The sequence below is a fragment of the Moschus berezovskii genome, chromosome 2 (genome assembly GCF_049115385.1).
Source record: "Moschus berezovskii isolate FMDL1 chromosome 2, NW_MosBer_1.0, whole genome shotgun sequence".
NCBI lineage: Eukaryota > Metazoa > Chordata > Mammalia > Artiodactyla > Moschidae > Moschus > Moschus berezovskii.
In genome coordinates, this window is record NC_142461.1 from 35,006,041 (window position 1) to 35,024,342 (window position 18,302).

Below are 18,302 nucleotides of genomic sequence, written 5' to 3' on the forward strand. Positions count from 1 at the left end.
AACAAACACCTAATTAAGAGTATACTTGGTTCCAGATTTCTCCAAGGAAATCATTTCACATTTTGGCACAACATGTAAGCATTACATATCCTAAACCATAACTTTAGAAGAAAAATAGGAAACTGAACTACATTAACCATCATTTCATTAGTAACGCAAATTAATCATCTATCTACTCTTACAAAAATATATTCTCTAATACATTTGTAATTATTTCATAGGGACATTATTATAAAAATCATTCACACAATTTCTAGATTTAATAAGAGGAGTATTCTTTTTCTACCATCAAACCTGCTCTTTTTTTAAAACTGTATTAATGAAAAATGGCTCTCATTAAATTTATTGACACTAGACATGCAATTTAAAATAATGAAACTGATTACTTCTATATGAAAGGTCTCTGTAGATTCAAACAAAAACAGCAAAATATAAAAATTAAATCAAATTTGGATCAGTAGAAATTAACAAATTGTGCCTATATTTAAAATTATTATAGGATTGAACTCCAAAACACCATAAACAACTTTATATATCATATTATTCCTTCTTTCTATAATATGCAATGACTTTTAAAAAAATGAAACATTTATTATCCAATTATTTAATAATATTTTGTCAAAGAATGCTAAGGAGTCCAAAAATATGCCAGATGACATTATCGCTATAGCAAAGGAATAAAGACAGTATGCCTGCTGATTTTCATAACAGTAAGTTATTAAAGTTTTCAGTTATAACAAGAAAGCCTTGTGTAGGTATCATCTGACAATGTAATTTCACTTACTTATAAATGAAGGGAATTCATGGAAAAAGAATCAGTTGTGTGCGTAGAGAAAAGTAGGGCATTACATTCTAAGTAAAACAAGCAAAGTAGTACTGTTAGCAGGATGTGTCTTATGCAGGAGATAATACTCATAATTATGTAAAAGATACACTTTAAATATTTCATTAAGTAGCCCTGGATTATATAACTCCAAGAGATGTTCCATTTTCTTGATTCTTGAGAATCACTTAAATTTGAGTATTTAGAAAAGATATTTAATTTAAAACTTTTTTGAAATTGATATCCTGATTGTGTGTTTGTGCTGTAGTTTCAGTAGCAGTGATGGAAAAAGTTTCTATCCAGCTCTTTCATTTTACATAAGCTGAGTCACTCAAAGTCTTTTGAGATGATTAAAAGTATACATGTTAAACAATGTTAGTATTTCTAGAAAACTATCTACTTAATTATTTACCATTCAGATTGAAAGCAATCAAGAGTTCTGGTCATTCCCATTTTGATCAGGAAATTGCAAAGAAAGTCTTCTATTGCTTCAGGTACTGTATGCTTTGGAGAAAAGACTATTTTCTGCTCCTAAAATTTAAAAGTGAAATTATCTATTTAAAAATTATCAAAGCTTTAATTGTACAGCCAGGCCATACGTTCATTCATTCATTCACTTTTTAAACAATTTTGTTGAATATTACGTCCAGGAACTATTTTAATCACTAGGGACAAAGCAGCGATGAAAACAGACAAGACTCAGTTCTTATAACTAATAATCAAGTGAATGTGGACAGAAAATGAGTAAATTAAAAATATACAGTATTGCCACTGATACTAAGTGCCTGGGGGTAAAAGCAGAGGGTGGAAGTGAGGGAAAGCCACGTATGGAGCAGATACGAGTGTGGAGCTGGTCTGCTATGTATGTAGCATGATGAAGAACGATTACATCGAGAAAGTGACGTGTGAACATATATCTAGAAAAGAGGTGGAGTCATGTTCCAGATACAGCATCAGCAAGTACAAAGGCAGACAAGACTGTGAGTGGACTGTCCAGAAAACAATAAGGGGGTCAGCTTGCCCTAACAATAGTATATAACACACTCAAAAAGAAAAAAGTATAGTATGGATTGTTTCATTCTTTTATTTATTATCATTATAAAAAGAAATGCGATTTTGGTACCTCGATTTTTAGAAAGCACTATGGAAGAAATTCACAATAGAGCACCCTTGTACTCCTATTTCATAATGGAAATAAGTCTATCAGCTAGATCAGAGGTGAGTTAACTTTTCTCATAAATAAAGTTTACTAGAACCCCACCATGTCCACATGTTTAGATATTTGATAGTATTTCTGAATAAATATACAGGAAAATATCTTAGAATAAAATTCTTTGAGAACTATTGATAAATATGTTAAACAGTGTAGTAGTTTTTGTTCAGTTAATTAACCTCCCACAAACACTATTTCAAAGAAATGTCTCATATTCTTAGAGGAGGAGGTAGAGAGATGATGTCAGGAAATTTAACAATTACATTATTTAGGAACCTTGCTAATGTCATCTTTAAAGATCAAAATTATAATTTTATAAAAATTATATTATTATAGAATTATGGGGAATAAAAGGACCTTCGAGACTGCACCAACAATATTAGCAAAATAAAAAACTAAAAACCAAAAGAATTACTCCCACAAATGGCAATAATATGCTAAAAAGAAGGCTCATGCTGTAAAGGGGAAAACTCAGCTTGAATGTAAGTGGACTTTTTTTCATAAAATTACATACAAATATTTTTAAAGAATATATGTGTGTGTCTATTCTTATTTCTCCTTACATATATACTTAGAAAAAAGACTTCAGTTTCAAGAAACAAGTGACAGTATAACCAAACCACATATTTGTTATAGATTAATAACATTTCCGATGTTAATTTTTTTCATTAATCACTCTAAATATAATAAAGCTATATTTTATTTCAGAGTTTAGAACCATTGTACCTATCAAGGAAACTGATATTGTATAGAACAGAAAGTTCAAAGTTTATGAAATAAAATTGTATCAATTCTCAAATATATATATATTTTATATATACATTACCAAGGTTTAAAGAAAATTGCAAGAATTCATTTAAATGTCAACTCTTCAATAAATAAATAAGACTTGTTAATTTTTAACAAATAAATCTATTTACATTACTTCCAAATTTTGACTTTTTAATAATTTCAAATATATTCAATACCCTAGTAGCAATGTTATTTATTTTCAAACTTTAATAAAAATTCTGAAAGTCTTCATTGAATTGGGATTACTACTATCCTCTAACATAGAAGAAAATATATGCTGATCATAAACAGATGTAATAAAATCATAACAAAAGGAAGCTGGTTTCATAAACAATAAATAATCTCAAAACAGAAAGCCCATGGCACAACTCAAAGTTAGCTTTTGAAGACAAAACACTATAAAAACAAAAACCAAATTATAAATATAAAACTGAAGTGCTTATCACAATATAAATCCATATTTAATTTTAAATGCCTATAGGAAATTTTTGTGAATTTTCTGCACAGTAATATTTCTCTAAAGAGCTCAAAAAAACAGATAAAAACTTAAAAGACAGTCAATCAGCTATAATATGTCATAAATCTAGAAAGTTAACTCCTGCAAAGTTAGGAGTTTCAGTTAGCTTTTGAGTAATTGATGAGAGAATTACTGATATTTAGTTCAGAAGATATGAGCGACTACGTTGAATTTATTCCCCAATTGCCCTTCTTGGATTTATCTTTGGATTTACAAACAACTTCTAGCATGATAACATATACAATTATATTTTGGGTCATAATTTTATCATTCAATGATTCATTTATCCACCGATTTATTCAACTGCTATACATTGAGTGCGTACTATGTGTCAATCATTATGTTAGACATATCTATGCTACCAAGTACTGCTATAAATCAGTAGTACATAAAGTATTTTATCAATGCTCCTCAACTTAATGATGAGGCTTCCCTGATAGCTCAGTTGGTAAAGAATCTACCGGCAATGCAAGAGACCCCCTGTTCAATTCTTGGGCCGGGAAGATCTGCTGGAGAAGGGATAAGCTACCCACTCCAATATTCTCAGCCTTCCCCTGTGGCTCAGCTGGTAAAGAATCTGCCTGCAATGTGGGAGACCTAGGTCTGAGCCCTGGGTAGGGAAGATCCCCAGTATTCTGGCCTAGAGAATTCCATGGACTGTATAAAGAGTCTGACATGACTGAGTGACTTTCACTCACTAACTTAATGATGTAAAAAGCAAGAAGGAAGATGATGAGCAATACATATCATGCAACTGATATGTTTATCCACTTCTCATCATTGAAAATTTTTAAATTTACCTATAAATTTATTGCATGGAGATACCCAACAGACTAATAAAACCTGTGTAGCAGACTTCACTTTATGTCTACCTAGAAGGAACTCTGGGGCTCCCCCGGTATCTCAGCAGTAAACTCTCTGCCTGCAATACAGTAGACCCAGGTTGGATCCCTATGTCAAGAAGATCCCTTGTAGAAGGAAATGGCAACCCACTCCAGTATTCTTGCCTGGAGAATCCCATGGACAGAGAAGCCTGGCAGGCTGTAGTCCATAGGGTCACAGAGTTGGACACGACTGAAGTGACTAAGCAGCAGCAGCAACAGAAGGAACTACATCCATAGGATACATTAGAGAATAGAGTTTACTGTGAGCTAAAGCCCTCCACTTAGAATATAATCAATCCTGGATTCAAGAAATTCTGCTCTTCAGCATTTTTCAATTTTGAATGGACAGATATGTTGGAAAGGAGTTACTGGATTTCTCACCTGAGGAAATCTACAAAATACAGAAGGACTGACACAGGGCAGAATATGCAGTGAAGTCTATCCCATATTATTTTGCACTAAGGAAGCCAAATCAGCACCAAAATAAGAGTATAATAATTTCCTTCACATTTCACATGAAGGTTTCCTTTTTGAGGAAAAGCCATCTTCTTAATTAGTACTAGCATGACTTTAGTATTAATTAGTATTAGCAGTACTTTACAAATATTTTTCTATCATCATTAAATTACTGTCAATTTTAAATGAACTTTCAATTTTACAGTAAAGCCATCATTCTATGTATGGTTAATTGGTGGCATTATAATTAGAAAGCATCCACCATATTCTCTAGTGAAATGAGTTCATAAGCCTCATAAGGAAAAAAATGATATATCAAGCATTCCCTGTGATCTAAATACTTCCATAAAAAACAAAAGACACAGATGCTTACAAAGTAGACTGCAGTACATGTATACAATAACAAATTTTGTGCAAGTGTTGAAAACCCTTGGTTAAACCTCATTGAGCTTAAAGACAGTTCTGAAAGTGTCATTTGTTTGCAAAGTCATGCAAAAGTGACCACCATGTGGAAAATGATGATGCAAGGCAGAGTAAATACCACTATGTACTAAAAGTAAAAGTCTGATGATAAATAGAAATGAAAAGGACATTAGGTGATAGAGCTGCATCTAGTAAGTGAAGAACTTATAGCTTAAATGACTTTCAAAACTTCACATAGAAAAGAGCACTGTTAAACTGTAGGCTTTGGTTATTTTCAAAATTCTCACCAAAATCTGGGTATCTGTAGCCTGTTCTTGGACCATCTGAACTGCTTTTGCCAGATCTTCTTCACCTTCTGGAATGCTATAATTGTCATCTGGTATCTAAATCACAGAGAAAGATAAGGATAGAAAGAGTAAGAGGAATATAAAATACCTTATTTCATTTTAGATAATAAACTTTCCTCACAAAACAAATGATCAAAGAAATATACTTTATGTAAGACACTATGTCATTCTGAAGACCTATAAAATATTAACAACTAACAAGTAGGCAGCCCTCTGATTTCCTTATAAACATCACTCAGTCTTACTTCGAATAACTTGATATTAGCTATGGGCAATCTCTTTTATCTGTACTGGGAAATACAGACTAACTACTGAAAAAAAAATCTGCTAAGAAAAAAAAGCTAGGCCTTCTACATGCTACCAGTCTCTCCTCATTGCAGATTTTCTCCACCGTTACTTTCCATTTGTTGTTTAGTCACTGAGCCATGTGTGATTCTGTGATCCCATGGACTGTAGCTAGTAGTTATACTAGCAACTGCAAATCTCTAGTAAATTAAGTCTAATATTAAAAAGAAAAAGTCTGAATGTTAAGCTCTTGGAAGAATGAAATTGACTCTATGACATTAATGAAAGTGAACACTTATTGCATGCTTCTTATGTGTTGATCACAGCTTTAAGCCTGTTACATTTATTAATACATTTCATGTGGTATGTATTAATATTATCTCTACTTTTCCAGTAGTAAAATATCTCCTGCTTGCCCAGGCCACAACTTTCAGGCTTGCTTCCACAGTTTCCTTTATAGTTTCTGGCATCTTAGAGTGACTCTCTCCTCATAGTCTCAGATGTAATGATAGGCTCCATTGGAACAATGAATTAAAGGAAAGGTCTGAGACAGTAACTATTAGATAGAAGTATAGCTAAGTTGCAAGGAAGCATAGGATCTATGCTCCGGGAAGGTAGTAGAAATCTGGGAAACCCTGCCAAGAGCAGAGTCGATGACAGGGAACACCTGCTAGACAGAGATGACAGACTTTAGTATGGATCCATAAGGAAGGTGATGAGACACTGACTCTGAAAACAATTAACAGGGAAATCAAAAGAGCCAGATGTGTTAACCTATCTAAATTTTTAAATACAATTTTCAGATCTCATTCTTAACTATGTGATTAGCTACATTCAGTTGAAATCGTGGTATCACTGAAGAAAAACAAGGTTTAATGAAAAATAAAAAGGACTATTTCACAGGAATGACAGTAATGAATTTACAGAAAAAATACATAAAATGAACAAATTACCTCTTCATATTCATAATCATCTTCAGATGCTTCAGTTATAGTGACCTCTAAATATACTGTCAAGTTTGAATCTCAAAATACATGGAATAAAATTAGTACATTTAAAAGCTGATATAACCTTAAAATAGTTATTAGATTCAAATATCTTACCAAGTTAGTAAATATAAATTATTTTTTTAATTTTCTCTTCATACAGCTCACAATTATAGAAGTTTTAAAACAAAATATTTAAATTATTATCTTAAATTACTATTTGACACAATCCAAACTCATTAAAAGCTTTATTTTTATGTAAACCCGGGGTGAATCCATATCAATGTATGGCAAAACCAACCAATATAATATTGTAAAATAATTTGCCTCCAATAAAAAATAAAAAAATAAAAAATAAATAAAATGCCACAAAGAAAATAAAAATAAAATAAAATATATTAAAAAAAAAGCTTTATTTTTAGTCTATGTGAAAATGAAAGCAGCTCAGTCTTGTCCAGTTCTTTGTGACCCATGGAATTCTGTGCAGTCCATGGAATTCTCCGGGCAAGAATACTGGAGTGGGTAGCCTTTCCCTTCTCCACGGGATCTTTCCAACCCAAGGATCGAACCCAGGTCTCCTGCATTGCAGCGGGATTCTTTATCAGCTGAGCCACTGTCCAATAATTTCCAACTCTATTCTAAAAAGGTTTCTAAAAATGTACATCGTATCAAAGTATCATAAATTAGAAAGAGATAAAAATGATGGACAGGAAAACTATGACAATAAATTTTTCAAACAAATCTCAAACCACACTGAATTTTCCAGTATTTCTGAGTCCTTCACAATGACTTTTTCTTTGGATTAAACAAAGCACTTCCCTGGTAAGTCAGCTGGTAAAGAATCCACCTGTAGTGCAGGAGACCCCGGTTCCATTCCTGGTTCAGGAAGATCCACTGGGGAAGGGATAGGATACCCACTCCAATGTTCTTGGGCCTCCCTGGTGGCTCAGCTGGTAAAGAATGCACCTGCAATGCGGGAGACCTAGGTTCAATCCCTGGGTTGGGAAGATTCCCCTGGAGAAGGGAAAGACTACCCACTCCAGCTCCAGTATTCTGGCCTGGAGAAATATATGGACTGTACCGTCTATGGGGTCACCAAGAGTTGGACAGGACTGAGCAACTTTCAAAAAAAAAAGCACACTAAAATTAAATATAACTGGACATGGAACAACAGACTGGTTCCAAATAGGAAAAGGAGTATGTCAAGGTTGTATATTGTCACCCTGCTTATTTAACTTATTTGCAGAGTACATCATGAGGAACGCTGGGCTGGAAGAAGCACAAGCTGGAATCAAGATTGCTGGGAGAAATATCAATAACTTCAGATATGCAGATGACACCACCCTTATGGCAAAAAGTGAAAAGGAACTAAAAAGCCTCTTGATGAAAGTGAAAGAGGAGAGTGAAAAGGTTGGCTTGAAGCTCAACATTCAGAAAACTAAGATCATGGCATCTGGTCCCATCACTTCATGGGAAATAGAAGGGGAAACAGTGTCAGGCTTAATTTTTCTGGGCTCCAAAATCACTGCAGATGCTGATTGCAGCCAGGAAATTAAAAGACGCTTACTCCTTGGAAGAAAAGTTATGACCAACTTAGATAGTATATTAAAAAGCAGAGACATTACTTTGCCAACAAAGGTCCATCTAGTCAAGGCTATGGTTTTTCCCGTGGTCATGTATGGATGTGAGAGTTGGACTGTGAAGAAAGCTGAGCGCCAAAGAATTGATGCTTTTGAACTGTGGTGCTGGAGAAGACTCTTGAGAGTCCCTTGGACTGCAAGGAGATCCAACCAGTCCATTCTAGAGGAGATCAGTCCTGGGTGTTCATTGGAAGAACTGATGCTAAAGCTGAAACTCCAATACTTGGGCCACCTCATGAAAAGAGTTGACTCATTGGAAAAGACCCTTATGCTGGGAGGGATTGGGGGCAGGAGGAGAAGGGGACGACAGGATGAGATGGCTGGATGGCATCACCGACTCAATGGATTTGAGTTTGAGTGAACTCCGGGAGTTGGTGGTGGACAAGGAGGCCTGGCGTGCTGCGATTCATGGGGTCGCAAAGAGTCGGACACGACTGAGTGACTGAACTGAACTGAACTGAACGGAGGCACTTTCCTAAGGGTTTTACATGTATTAAATAATTTCATCCTCATCCCACCGATAAGGATGAACTATTACTATCTCTGTTTTACAGATCAGGACTCAGATGCACAAAGTTACACAGTCAGGACCTAACAGAGTTGGGAAACAGCGCTAGAAGTTTGGCTTTCATTAGGCTATACTACATCTCTTGTTAACAAGGGTTAGCATATGGAAATCATTTAGAATGGTGCCTGGCTTGTAATAAAAACAAGTGTCTGTTTTTCCTTCCCTTGTTCTGGAAAGATATGAGTACCTGTTGAGGAGTCTCCTAAATCTCCCATGATCTTCTGTTAAGATGAATGGATACATAAAAGGCATTCTGAATCTTCCTCCTTTTCTAGATTTATATTTTCCTGACACATTTTCACTTAATGATATAAAATTTCCTGAAGTTCAGCTATAGGAAGTTGGCCTCTTTTTCTTGGAAAAATATGTCCCTTTCTGAGAAACAATGGTCATGAGTTGATTTTGTGAGCTCAAAATGGATTAAGACCTAAATGAGAGATTGGACACTATAAAACTCCTAGAGGAACATGGGCAGAACACCCTCTGACATAAATCACAATATCTTTTTTGATCCATCTCCAAGAATAATGGAAATAAAAACAAAAATAAACAAATGGGAACTTTCAAAAGTTTTTCCACACCAAAGGAAACAATAAAATGAAAAGACAACCCACAGATTGGGAGAAAATATGTGCAAATCATGTGACTGATAGAAGATTAGTCTCCAAAATTTACAAACAGTTTATGATGTTTAATAGCATGAAAACAAACAGGCCACTCAAAAACTGTGCAGAAGACCTGTCCTCCAAAGAGAACAAAAGTAGGCACATGAAAAGATGTTCAACACCACTGGTTATTGCTGTTCATTCAGTCATGTCTGACTCTCTGCGACCCCACGGACTGCAGCATGCCAGGTCTCCCTGTCCTTCACCATCTCCTGGAGTTTCCTCAAACTCATGTTCATTGAGTCAGTGATGTCATTCAACCATCTCATCCTTTGCCATCCCTCTCTCCTCCTGCCTTCAATCTTCCCCAGCATCACAGTCTCTTCCAATGAGTCAGCTCTTCGAATCAGGTGGCCAAAGTATTGGAGCTTCAGCTTTAGCATTAACCCTTCCAATGAATAGTCAGGGTTGATTTCCTTTAAGATTTACTGGTTTGATCTCCTTGCAGTCCAAGGGACTCTCAAGAGTCTTCTCCAGGACCACAGTTTGAAGGCATCAATTTTTCAACCCTCAGCCTTTTTTACTGTCCAGCTCTCACAGTCGTACATGACAACTATAAAAATCACAGCAATGAATACAGACCTTTGCAGGCAAAGTAATGTCTCTGCTTTTTAATACACTGTTTAGGTTTGTCATTGCTTTTCTTCCAAGGAACAAGCATCTTTTAATTTCATGTCTGCAGTCACTGTCCACTGATTTTGGAGCCCAAGAAAATAAAGTCTGTCACTGTTTCCATTGTTTCCCCATCTTTTGCCATGATGTTATTAGAGAAATGTAAATCAAAACTATAATGAAATATCACCTCAAATTGGTCAGAATGGCTATTATCAAAAAAATCCACAAACAACAAATGTTGGAGAATGTGTTGAGAGATGGGAATACTCCTGCGCTGTTTGTGGGAATGTAAATTGGTACAGTCACTATGGAGAACAGTGTGGAGGTTCCTTAAAAAACTAAAAATAGAACTATCATAAAACCCTACAATCCCACTTCTGGGAATATATCCAAAGAAAAACATGATCCACAAGGATACAGGCACCTCAATGTTCATTGCTTCACTGTTTACAACAGCCAAGACATGGAAGCAATATAAATGTCCCTTGACAAAGAAATAGATAAAGAAAGTGTAGTACATATATACAGTGGAATATTACTCAGCCATTAAAAAGTATGGAATAAGGCCATTTACAGCAACATGGATGGACCTAGAAAGTGTCATACAGAGAGAAGTAAATCAGATAGAGAAGAAGAAATATCAAATTTCTCAAATTAATTTACAAACAGAAAGTGACAGGCTTAGAAAACAAACTTAGAGTTCCTGGGGTAAGGGATAGTTATGGAGTTTGGGACAGTCACGTGTACACTGCTATATTCAAAATGGATAACCAACAAGGACCTATTATATAGCACATGGAAATCTGCTCATCGTTTGTGCCAGCCTGAAAGGTTTGGAAGAGAATGGACACATGTATATGTATGGCTAAGTCCCTTCACTGTTCACCTGAAACTACTACAACATTGTTAATCATCTATACCCCAATATAAAACAAAAAGATTGAAGTTTGGGGGGAAAAAAAGAAGCTGAAATTGTAGGCAGTCATTTGTTTCCATAAATTAACGCTACCCTTCATCACTAGGGCTTCCTGGGTGGCTCAGCACGAAAGAATCTGCCTGCAATGTAGGAGATTTTGGTTCAATCCCTGGGTCAGGAAGATCCCCTGGAAAAGGAAATGGCAATCCGCTCCAGTATTCTTGCCTGGGAAATGTCATGGATAGAGGAGCCTAACAGACTACAGTCCATGTTGCAAAAGGGTTGCACATGACTTAGCACCTAAACAACATCCTTCATCATTGCTCATTCCATAATAAAGTTCACAAATAAGTAAATATTCTAAAACGATCTGGATAGACTTTATAATTTAAACCAACTGCTGACAAGATTATTGTGAGGAAGAAATGTTAAAGCAGCTTCTTTAACATGGCTACCTAGAGAAAAATGTTATTTGTCCTCAAAGCTTTGGAAATATTAAAGAATACTTGTAACTACTATCGAAGAAAAATATTCTAAGGATTCTGCTGCTGCTGCTGAGTCACTTCAGTTGTGTCCGACTCTATGCGACCCCAGAGATGGCAGCCCACCAGGTTCCCCCATCCCTGGGATTCTCCAGGCAAGAACACTGGAGTGGGTTGCCATTTCCTTCTCCAATGGATGAAAGTGAAAAGCGAAAGTAAAGCTGCTCAGTCGTGTCCAACTCTTAGAGACCCCATAGACTGCAGCCCACAAGGCTCCTCCATCCATGGGATTTCCCAGGCTAGAGTACTGGAGTGGGTTGCCATTGCCTTCTCCGATTCTAGGGATGAGATATAATAGTTCAGTTCAGTTGCTCAGTCATGTCCGACTCTTTGCGACCCCATGAAGCACAGCATGCCAGGCCTCCCTGTCCATTACCAGTCCTTTAGGATGGACTAGTTGGATCTCCTTGCAATCCAAGGGACTCTCATGAGTCTTCTCCAACACCACAATTCAAAAGCATCAATTCGTCAGCACTCAGCTTTCTTCACAGTCCAACTCTCACATTCATACAGTTCAGTTCAGTTCAGTTCAGTCTCTCAGTTGTGTCTGACTCTTTGTGACCCCATGAATCACAGCACGCCAGACCTCCCTGTCCATCACCAACTCCCGGAGTTCACTCAAACTCATATCCATCGAGTCGGTGATGCCATCCAGCCATCTCATTCTCTGGCGTCCCAGTCTCCTCCCGCCCCCAATCCTTCCTAGCATCAGACTCTTTTCCAGTGAGTCAACTCGTCACATGAGGTGGCCAAAGTATTGCAGTTTCAGCTTTAGCATCAGTCCTTCCAATGAACACCCAGGACTGATCTCCTTTAGAATGGACTGGTTGGATCTCCTTGCAGTCCAAGGGACTCTCAAGAGTCTTCTCCAGCACCACAGTTCAAAAGCATCAATTCTTCGGCAATCAGCTTTCTTCACAGTCCAACTCTCACATCCATACATGACCACGGGAAAAACCATAGCCTTGACTAGACGGACTCTGGTAGGCAAAGTAATGTGTCTGCTTTTTAATATGCTATCTAGATTGGTCATAACTTTCCTTCCAAGGAGTAAGCGTCTTTTAATTTCCTGGCTGCAATCAGCATCTGCAGTGATTTTGGAGCCCAAAAAAAACATCCATACATGACCACTGGAAAAACCATAGCCTTGACTAGATGGACTTTTGTTGGCAAAGTAATGTCTCTGCTTTTTAATATGCTGTCTAGGTTGGTCATAACTTCCTTCCATGGAGTAAGTGTCTTTTAATTTCATGGCTGCAATCACCATCTGCAGTGATTTTGGAACCCCAAAAAATAAAGTCTGACACTGTTTCCACTGTTTCCCCATCTATTTCCCATGAAGTGATGGGACCAGATGCCATGATCTTCGTTTTCTGAATGATGAGCTTGAAGCCAACTTTCTCACTGTCCTTTTTCACTTTCATCAAGAGGCTTTTTAGTTCTTCTTCACTTTCTGCCATAAGGGTGGTGTCATCTGCATATCTGAGGTTATTGATATTTCTCCCAGCAATCTTAATTCCAGCTTGTAATATCGTATTTCCCCACAATCAAATAAGAGTAGGAGGAAAAATACCATTTTATAATGCTTAAAAAGTATTGTCACATTGATCATACCATCAGTCAGTTCAGTTCAGTTCAGTCGCTCAGTCGTGTCCGACTCTTTGTGACCCCATGAATCACAGCACGCCAGGCCTCTCTGATCATACCATATGTACTATTAAAACCCTGTAAGAGTGAATGGCACAGGAAACAAAGGAAAAATTGCGGGGGATAAAAAGGAAAAATTGCGGGGAAAAAAAAGGAAACTGAGTCAGGAAGAAGAGATCTGGCCAAGACCAAAGACACGAATGACAAAGATAAGTTTCTTGAATACAAATACCATGAATTCTCAACTACATCATCTTGTTTCTACAGTGACACAACAGCCATGTACAATTTTTACCAATATTCCCAATAATGAACTCTATAATCTGTTTTCCAAGCTCTCAAGTGTCATATTATGAAGAGATAAATCAAAACCTTTAAACAGCTCCATCTGAAGACCCTAAAGTAAGGAGAAGTATAAAAGAGATACAGAGCAATAGACTCAAACATTAAATAAACCAAGAGCAAGAAATTCATGAGACAAAAGGTCAGAAAGAGGACAAATACCCCAAACAGGAACCAGGATCATCCTTAGCAGCCACAATAAAATGTGAACAGAAAAATCTTCCCAGAAGCAACTCAATTGAAATATGATATTGCAGTGTTACTGAAAAAGTAAATGTACTCTGGCATGTATGTTTGTATGCATCTGTCTATATGACTAGCTGGCTCGCAACACATGGACAAATTATCCCCAAAGAATTCTGCGGCAGTTTTCAGACAAGCATACAGTTATATGGAGTTACAAATAAATGAATATGGAAATTAGAAGAGAAAGGGAAACAGCAGAAGTAAGATAAAATACAGGCCATAAGGTCTCTTGTAGTTTGGTACATATAAGCCACAGTTTTAAGACTAGGTTTCCCAGCAGTCAGGGTCAGACAAAAATGTAATCAGATACCAATTCAGTACCCATCCAAAGAAAATAGATGAATTTCTCAGCAGATGTACAGCAATCTCTGGTTCTGAATCCTGAGAGAAATCATGCTCTTAGGTTCTCATAAAGAGAACACTTTGGACAGTACAGATATTGATCCCCTCAGTCCTTGGGACAGCCAGAAAGACAGACTGAAGCAAGGTCTGATGGAGCAACATGTGGAAAAGAAGGAAAGCACTGCTTTAGAAGCAATATTGCGAGAATAAAAATGCACAATTCATCAAGAATTGCCTGAAAGATAAAACTTACTTCAATTCTAGTTTTATTGGGCAAAAGGCAATGCCAAAGAAAGCTCAAACTACCGCACAATTGCACTCATCTCACACGCTAGTAAAGTGATGCTCAAAATTCTCCAAGCTAGGCTTCAGCAATATGTGAATCGGGAACTTCCAGATGTTCAAGCAGGTTTTAGAAAAGGAAGAGGCACCCAAGATCAAATTGCCAACATCCGCTGGATCATGGAGAAAGCAAGAGAGTTCCAGAAAAACATCTATTTCTGCTTCATTGAATATGACAAGGCCTTTGACTGTGTGGATCACAGTAAACTGTGGAAAATTCTGAAAGAGATGGGAATCCCAGACCACCTGACCTGCCTCTTGAGAAACCCGTATGCAGGTCAGGAAGCAACAGTTAGAACTGGACATGGAACAACAGACTGGTTCCAAATAGGAAAAGGAGTACGTCAAGTTTGTATATTGTCACCCTGCTTATTTAACTTATATGCAGAGTACATCATGAGGAACGCTGGGCTGGAAGAAGCACCAGCTGGAATCAAGATTGCTGGGAGAAATATCAATAACCTCAGATATGCAGATGACACCACCCTTATGGCAGAAAGTGAAGAGGAACTCAAAGGCCTATTGATGAAAGTGAACGAGGAGAGGGAAAAGGTTGGCTTGAAGCTTAACATTCAGAAAATGAAGATCATGGCATCTGGTCCCATCACTTCTTGGGAAATAGATGGGGAAACAGTCGAAACACTGTCAGACTTTATTTTTTTGGGCTCCAAAATCACTGCGGATGCTGACTGCAGCCATGAAATTAAAAGACACTTACTCCTTGGAAGGAAAGTTATGACCAGCCTAGATAGCATATTAAAAAGCAGAGACATTACTTTGCCAACCAAGGTCCGTCTAGTCAAGGCTATGGTTTTTCCCGTGGTCATGTATGGATGTGAGAGTTGGACTGTGAAGAAAGCTGATCACCGAAGAATTGATGCTTTTGAACTGTGGTGCTGGAGAAGACTCTTGAGAGTCCCTTGGACTGCAAGGAGATCCAACCAGTCCATTCTAGAGGAGATCAATCCTGGGTGTTCATTGGAAGGACTGATGCTAAAGCTGAAACTGCAATACTTTGGCCACCTCATACGACAAGTTGACTCACTGGAAAAGACTCTGATGCTGGGAGCGATTGGGGGTAGGAGGAGATGGGGACGACAGAGAATGAGGTGGCTGGATGGCCTCACCGACTCAATGGATATGAGTTTGAGTGTACTCCGGGAGTTGGTGATGGACAGGGAGGCCTGGCGTGCTGTGGTTCATGGGGTCGCTAAGAGTCGGACATGACTGAGCGACTGAACTGAACTGAACTTCTCATCTGTAATCTAATCTCTATCCTCCAGGAAATTTCCATACAATTAAGCTGGTCACAATTTTCAAAGTTATTTTTCCACTGCTTAAAATCAGTTTCTTGTTGCCAAGCTGACTCTGAGTCCTTACAAAACTCCCTTCCCATTCATTACCTGCCTAGTTTTCCTTCAAAAAATGTCACTGAACTCTCAATTCCAAAATTCTTTTTTTTTTTCTACTCTATTCCCTTCAGATCTGGTCCTGCTTCTCTGCCAGCTTGAACTTTACCTGACACTTAATAATGTCCTGGTTTTCTAGTCTGATCTTGCCCAGGGTACTATCCATAGCCACCCCCTTCCTCCCTGGCATGCACACACAGTCCTCAACACTGCCCTCTTCCAGGCCAGGTACTATGTTCTAGAGTCATGGCCTGGTCTCAGACTAAGGATCCTTCTCCATATGTACACTTGCTCTGGAAGGAGTATAATAGCACTTGTGAGCATGCACACAAGAAATTAGTTCCCTGGTACTTCATTACCATGGGTGAACTAACTGGTAGTTTCTGCACTAACAGAATCTATACCAGATCCTGACCTTGCAGATATTGTCAGAAAACAGGCAAATATATACCCACACTGAAACTGTCAAGAAGCTCTAAATACATCACAGTACTATGGAAGACACAACTGCAAGAGAAGCATTTCAGCTGGCCTAATGGAGCAGAGCTTGTTGTGATAGTTGGTGCAATGGGGTCACACATAAGGTTCTGCAAATGGACCACAGCCAGAAGGAAATGAACACTTTTTAGATGAGAGCAGTATATAAAGTTCCTCACATACTGGTCCCCTGCACTACTGCATCTATAGGCAGTGATCACTGCCAGCAACATCAGCTTTATAAAGAATTTTAGTGAAACATATAGCTAATTATATTTTATATGATTTCCCAAAGCTACCGTAGACAGAAATTGCTTTGTAACCTTTGCCACCACTGTAGAATCAATGTACTTGGAGGCAATCTAGAGTGGATTCTCCGTGATCAACATTTTATTTCACCAAATTGAAATAAAAGAAATGTACTGTAAATACAAATCATTATAGTCATGTTCACTTTCTTAGGAAAGTCAGTTTAAATAAAGTTAACTGAAAAATATAGGCCAAAGATGGCAAATAACTGGCACATTTGTTGCCATACTTACCACTTCAGTTTTGCTTCCTTCAGTCTTTCATACCAGTGGTAAAGAATATGCCTTCCAATGCAGAAGACTTAAGAGACAAGGGTTTGATCCCTGCATCAGGAAGATTCCCTGGAGTAGGAAACGGCAACCCACACTGATATTCTTGCCTGGAAAAATTCCATGGACAGAGGAGCCTAGCAGGCTACAGTCCATGGGGTCACAAAGAGTCAGACAAGACTGAGCAACTGAACATGTATCTTAGATAGGGTATCGATTTAGAGTGATCACCATATTTCAGGATCTGGAATCCTTAATTTGCATTTTTGGAAATAGCTGACTTTGGGCCTGCATCCAGAGTTGATTAACCTAAAAGGACAGGCTTAAACTCAGTCAACCCTCAGAAATTGCTGCTGGGGCCAAAGGAAATCTTTCCAGGGGCCAGCAAACTGATGTCCTAAGTCAAATTTTTAGTATTAAAATGCCTAGAAAGACAAAATAATAATCAAAAACCAGATAGGGAAGCAGTAAATCAGCACAAAGTGGGTAGGTAACCAAAACAATACTACTTTGGTAGCTCTGCTTCCCTGGAGTTCATGCATTTCATTATTCTTCCTTGAATAAGGCCTTTGTTTCAACAAGGAGGAAAAAAATCAATTAAGCATCAGCTTTTTTAGTATAATTCATTCCAGCCTGCATCTCTCAACTGGAATTAGGCACTCCCAAATGTTCTTGCCTGGAGAATCCCAGGGACAGGGGAGCCTGGTGGGCTGCTGTCTATGGGGTCGCACAGAGTCGGACACGGGACACGACTGAAGCGACTTAGCAGCAGCAGCAGCAGCAAATGTCTGCAGTCACATATTAAAAGACAACCATCCTTGGTCACTACTACACTTGTAAACCTCTTCCAAATAGCATTAATTTTTAATAGAGAATTCATTGATAAATGACTATCAATCTTTGTTACAATTACTAGAGACACCCACTAACCAGTTTATAGATCACATAGTTAAAATATAGCCTTATATTTCACAAAGCTGCTAGTATCTTTCTTAAAAAAGTTTTCATCAGAGAATTCATATATTCCATGACTAGATCTCTTAAAATTCTGTAAATAGTTAAGATAAGAACTATATGGTGTATGCGGAGAAGGCAATGGCAAGCCACTCCAGTACTCTTGCCTAGAAAATCCCATGGATGGAGGAGCCTGGTAGGCTGCAGTCTGTGGGGTCGCTAAGGGTCAGACACGACTGAGCGACTTCACTTTCACTTTTCACTTTCACACATTGGAGAAGGAAATGGCAACC

At 37.7% G+C, this 18,302-nt stretch overlaps 1 protein-coding gene across 2 annotated transcripts in view; it reads right to left on the minus strand.

Moving 5' to 3' along the window:
* SPAG16 (sperm associated antigen 16) overlaps nucleotides 1–18,302 on the minus strand; it is a 1,112,034-nt gene that overhangs the window by 1,081,105 nt on the left and 12,627 nt on the right. Inside the window, exons 2-4 of one of the 2 annotated variants that reach the window (XM_055398454.2) lie at nucleotides 6,694–6,740; nucleotides 5,396–5,491; nucleotides 1,236–1,354 (exon numbers count right to left, since the gene is read on the minus strand). In XM_055398454.2, coding sequence (XP_055254429.2) covers nucleotides 1,236–1,354; nucleotides 5,396–5,491; nucleotides 6,694–6,740 — 262 coding nt within the window. Of the gene's footprint in view, nucleotides 1–1,235; nucleotides 1,355–5,395; nucleotides 5,492–6,693; nucleotides 6,750–18,302 lie in introns of both variants that reach the window. The other variant, XM_088842002.1, reaches the window with a different exon arrangement.